Source organism: Echinops telfairi, unplaced genomic scaffold (assembly GCF_000313985.2).
Source record: "Echinops telfairi isolate 266 unplaced genomic scaffold, ASM31398v2 ScPeMD7_4;HRSCAF=17, whole genome shotgun sequence".
Taxonomy (NCBI): Eukaryota; Metazoa; Chordata; class Mammalia; order Afrosoricida; family Tenrecidae; genus Echinops; species Echinops telfairi.
Window position 1 is genome coordinate 15,535,446 of NW_022103900.1, and position 5,267 is coordinate 15,540,712.

At 46.1% G+C, this 5,267-nt stretch overlaps 1 protein-coding gene across 1 annotated transcript in view; it reads left to right on the plus strand.

The window, feature by feature from the left end:
- The window catches only part of PLA2R1 (phospholipase A2 receptor 1), a 102,612-nt gene extending 100,046 nt beyond the window's left edge, over positions 1-2,566 (plus strand). Inside the window, exons 27-28 of the mRNA XM_045298107.1 lie at positions 1,142-1,174; positions 1,270-2,566. Coding sequence (XP_045154042.1) covers positions 1,142-1,174; positions 1,270-1,487 — 251 coding nt within the window. The 3' untranslated portion in view covers positions 1,488-2,566. The remainder of the gene's footprint in view (positions 1-1,141; positions 1,175-1,269) is intronic.
- The last annotated feature ends 2,701 nt before the right edge of the window (positions 2,567-5,267 follow it).

Consider the following 5,267-nt stretch of genomic DNA (forward strand, 5'->3'; position numbering starts at 1 on the left):
ATTTCAGTCATATTTATGGAGAATTATCCAAGATTATTTTTTAGTTGTGAAAATGAACTCTTTGAAACGATGTGGCCATGCTGCTGCCATTCCTTTTAGGCTGATGAAAGGGTGCAAGGGCAACGTCATGTGCCCTGAGCTCCATTCGTTGATCCACGAGATCACGCCTCCATCTTTTTCGGCATCTTCACCTTGGTCAGGACAATGGAAGGAAGTTATCATAACGTCTGCTCCAACTCTCTGTGACCCGTGACCCGCCTGTGTCAGGGTGGAGCCCAGGGCCCGGTGTTCAGTGACTGTAATCTCAGCAACACCGGGGCTTTCTTTCCAGGCACCTTGGAGTGGACTTGAACCCCCCACCTTTCCATGAGGAGCCAGATGACAAACCATTTTATGGCGCCCAGGCACCTTAGCCCAAACAAACCTCCCGCCTTCAAGCCAATCCCATCGCAGGGACCTGGGTGGCACCCAGATTTAGAAGTAGATTCTACCTGAAGGGACACATGTCTGCAGGAGAAACCTCCTCCAGCAGGAGACCGCTTTGTGTACAGAGGAGCTGTTGCTTGTGCCGCAGGACCCGTGAGCTCACAAACGCGAGAAGATGCTCATATAACAGCCCCTGCAGGGAAGCAGGGCATCGTCATGGCTGGGCAGGCTCCCTTTAGATCCCAACAGAACTGTGACTTCCTTATATGTTACTCATTGATATGCTCAGCACAGTGCTGACACTGGATAGGGGCTCTTTGATTTTGAAAAAAATCAGTGTGGTATTCATGTTTGTGAGTGCTAATGATGACGCTTGTAAGTCAGGGGTCAGCAAGCTCTCCTTGTAAGTCAGGGGTCAGCAAGCTCGACAGGAAGTGGTTTAGGTTGGGGGCTGCGGGGCAGCTGGTCTCTGTCACAACTTCTCGGCAGTGCCTTTAGCACACAGCAGCAGCGTAGACCGTTCACAGAAGTGAACGTTACTTGTAAAGACAGGCAGCCAGAGCTGGTCTGTGGCTGGGCGCCATAAAATGGTTTGTCATCTGGCTCCTCATAGTGGACCATAGTTTGCTGACCCCAGCTGCAAACATTGACATCCTTTTGCCACAGGAAATCTTCACCTCAACATACTGTTTGTGTGTGTGTGTTTTTATTTTAGATGCCCACGTTCTAACAGAGCATCCGAAAGAAGGTAGGTTTGGGACAGGAGATGGGAAAATGACGGGTACCCCTGTGGCCGCCTCGCTGCCCTGTCGTGACGTGTTCCTCTGTCTCGTCTCCCTTCAGGACCAAGTCACAGCGCCGTGCCTCTGGCCGTCACACTCACACTGTTAGCCCTTCTGGCCATTTCCACCATTGCCGTCTACGTCTACAGGCAGAACAGTGGTTTCTTCAGGAGGCTTACAGCGTTCCGGAATCCCTACTATCCAACAAGCAACTTTAGTACGGTGCATTTAGAAGAGAATATTCTCATTTCTGATCTTGACAAGAATGATCAGCTTTAGTAAAAGGGACCTCCAGGGGAATCTTCTCCGTGTTTCTCTCCGCAGGCCCAGTGCTGTTACCATGCAAATTGTGTCACTATTTTCAATGACGCCGGGCGTGATTTACTGGTTTTGAACTGTGACCAAATTAGCCGAGTTTAGCCATGCTGGCTTCCCCAAGATGCAGCCTGTTCCTAAGAAGGAAACTCCATGGTTATTCAGAAAGATAAACACTAAGAAGCAGCGCCCTATACCAGAACTCTCAAACCACTGTGAATAATAGTTTGGGCAGTCATACGTTTCGACTAAAATGTGTTTGGGAATTTTAAAACCGATCTTGTCCTTTTGAGACACTTCCTTACACTCGTGCCTTTAAAAGTGAAAGAGGAAGCAGACGAATCTGAAAGACCCACACTTGGACATGAGAGGAAAACCAGCCACCGACAGGCTTCTGGTCTTGTTTTTGCTTCACTTCTCGCACCATTAATAGGTAGGGGAAATACTGATTTCTAAGTTCAAGACTCATAGGTTTGGGGCTGTAAAGTACTATTTAGGGTGACATCAAGTCAATTAAGCCTGACTTCTAGAGAAGCGAGCAAAGGGGGTGGGTGGGGAATCACCTTTCTTTAAATAGTAAAGTTAGTGAGCCACTTTCATCAGCAGTATTTGGAGCGAATTAAAATGTGGCTTAAAACCTTCATACTTGTCTTTCTCTCACTAAGCTTTTAAATAAGATTAAGTCCTTTAAAACGTAAAATAACTTATGCAGATTACATCATAAGATAGAAGGTGGTGGGGCACAGAGCTTGCTTTTTGATGGCATGAAGAAACACCGCTGCCATCACCGGCTGCCATCACGTGGACTGCCCTCTTAGGGCCTCCAGATGCTGTTTCTGAGGCTGTCAGTCCTGATGGGAGCCTACAGTCTCACATTTTCTCTCAAGCAGGGACTGAGAGTTAGGACTCCAACACGTACCCAACACCACCACTGGCCCCTTTGCTATATGTACCTATATGAATGTTTGATAATGTGATTGATGAAACTTTGAATCCTATCTACTCCACAAGTCTAAATGATTGCTGAATATTTTAATGACTAAGTATTGACTCCGTTTGCGCTTTTTCTTACAGATAACACTGAAAGGAAGTTATTGAGATTTTAAAACTGTTGGCTTTTATTATAGCCAAAAAAAGAACCATAGGCTTTATTACCAACTAAAAGGAATAAAATAAGGCTTCTAACAACTAAAGGATATAAAACATAAAACTTCAATTTAAAAGGAAACTATCTGAATTATAGTCTCACTAGGGCAAGAGGGGTAGAGTGGATTCATATAGATACCGAAATGAGTTATATGTGGTGTTCTATGTCATAAACTACAAGGAACCCTGGTGGTATAGTGGTTACACATTGGGCTGCTAACTGCAAGGTGGGCAGTTCGAAGCCACCAGCCACTCTTCAGGAGAAAGATGAGGCTTTCTACTTCCACAAAGGGTTACAATCCCAGAAACCTAATCCCAATTCTAACTTGCCCTCTAGGCTTACTATGAGTCAGAATCGACCAAGTGGCAGTTAAAATGAAAGAGATGGAGTACGCTAAGTCCCGAGATGGCACAAGTGGCACTGACTTGGTAGATGGAACCCATCAGAGGTGCTGCGGAAAAAAGGCCTGGTGATCTGCTTTCATAAAAAATAGCCTAGGAAAGAAACCCTGTGGGCTTCAGGTCTTCCCTGTCACATGCTGGAATGACTCTGCAGTGGGGTTTTAGGTCTTATGTGCCAACGTTGGTTTCTAGCAGCCAGCTCCTTTTGCTTGGCGCCAGTTGGCTAGTGAGTGGCAACTAGTAGAGCCTGGTTAAAAGCATAGGCCTCTGTGTAAGGAGTCTGTAACACACACACACACACACACACCATGATTGAAAATGTTAATGCGCTCAATTGCTAACCAGCCAAAGGCTAGAGGTTCCAATCCAGCCAGCAGTGCCTTTGTAAGAAAGTCCTGGCAGTCTTCCCCTGAAAAACAGTGAACCCATGACGCACAGGTCTACCGTCACCAACACGGGAATCCACTCAACAGCAGGCTTTTTTGAATCCAGTGTAAATTTAAGAGCACACATTTCACCTTTATTCATTGATTTCTTATAAAGAAAAATGGGTTCACAATCAAGGCTCAAAACTTTATTCATTACATAAATGTTAAGTGTCCAGTAATGACTCACTCACTGCCATTGAGACCTGACTCTGGGCAACCCTATAGGACAATACAACTATCCCTGTGGGTTTCTGAGGCTGCAAATCTTTATGGGAGCAGAAGCATCCACCCTTCACCTCCACCTCCAGGAGAACCTGGAGGGTTCGAACTGGTGACCTTACGTTTAGCAGCCCAATGCTTAGCCCAGGGCTCCTCATTAAGATCCAGGAGCAAGCAATTCTATGACGTGGGGTCCCTGTTCTCCTGGCACTTATAGCCTGGTGAGGAAAAACTGATAGTGCAGAAGAGAAAAATAGCCAGTGGTCATGAAAGCCCAGTGATGGGGAGAAACGGGTGCGGGTAGGGGGGGAGGTAATCTCTTAGAATCTCCCTCAGAGGGTAATTTTATTACAAATGGCCTCAGACTGGAGGCCACAAGGGGGCACTCCCAGGGAAAGTATGAATGAATGGGAAGAGGCCCATCAATGGAAATACCCTTTGAACAGGAGGCCCATGGAATAGAATCAGTTAAAAGAGCTTCCAAAAGTAGCTCACTCCTGCTGCTGCAGAGTTTACAGACGGAGGTGATTTATTTCCATCAATGTTTTTTCTGCCTCCAGAGCTCATTTTTTTAAAAACTCCTATAGTAGTTGGCAGTTGTATATTTATCACTTCCAAGACTAATTGACTTAAACTAACCAGGTGATATAAAAGCCCAATTTAACAACCTGTCAAGTGAAATTAGACCTCTGTATTTTGGGATGGACTGGTTAGAAATGAGTAGCCTATGAGCCTCCAGTAGACTTGACAGTCTGACAACACTTTGTGACTTCATGTTCTTCAGGGAGAAACTGCATGGCATGTCCGTGCCTCCCTTTGAGATTGGCACCGGAGCCATCGCTCCGGGACTGTCCGCATGGGTAGGCCATGTAGGAGGTCTCTTTCCTGTCCCTAAAGGTTGAGGAATGAAAACGACAGATGGCACAGGTCTAGTTCCAGACCATCTCAGTACAGTGGCTATCACCATAGAGAGTGGGTCTCACCAACTTTCTGGTTTCCCGGTGCAAGTAAGAGTTCCATGTACACTGCGCTGGAGCCCAGCAAGCAATCACGTTGTGAAGAGTTATGAAATAGTGTGAGAATTATCCAGAATGTGACACAGAGATGAGCAGTAAGCACATGCTGTTTAAAAAGGAGGGGGGAAAACCCTCCCACCATAGATAGACTTGGTCGATGCAGGTTCATCCCAAGGCTCCAATTGTAAAAAGTTCAATGTCTGCAAAGTGCAATAAAATGAAGGCCAAGAAAACGGGTGTGCGTGTATCGAGATATTCTACTTTATATGTGTGATTAAAAAGGGTTTTCCACACTCGGCTCTGTTGTCTAGAGAACCAAAACCAGTGACATGCATCTATCAAAAGAAACAATATCGAGAAAGCATCCCAGCCTAGTCCAAGACAAGTGCATGGGTCCGATGTTGGCTAGAACCCTCTTCAGACTCTTGAAGTCAGAGTCTAGGTCCCAGAAAGTTGAAGTGGAATGCAAGGAGATCACAGGCTGGTGGGTGCAGAGTCACGTGGATCCGAGGTCGGTGGAAACATGGCAGGGC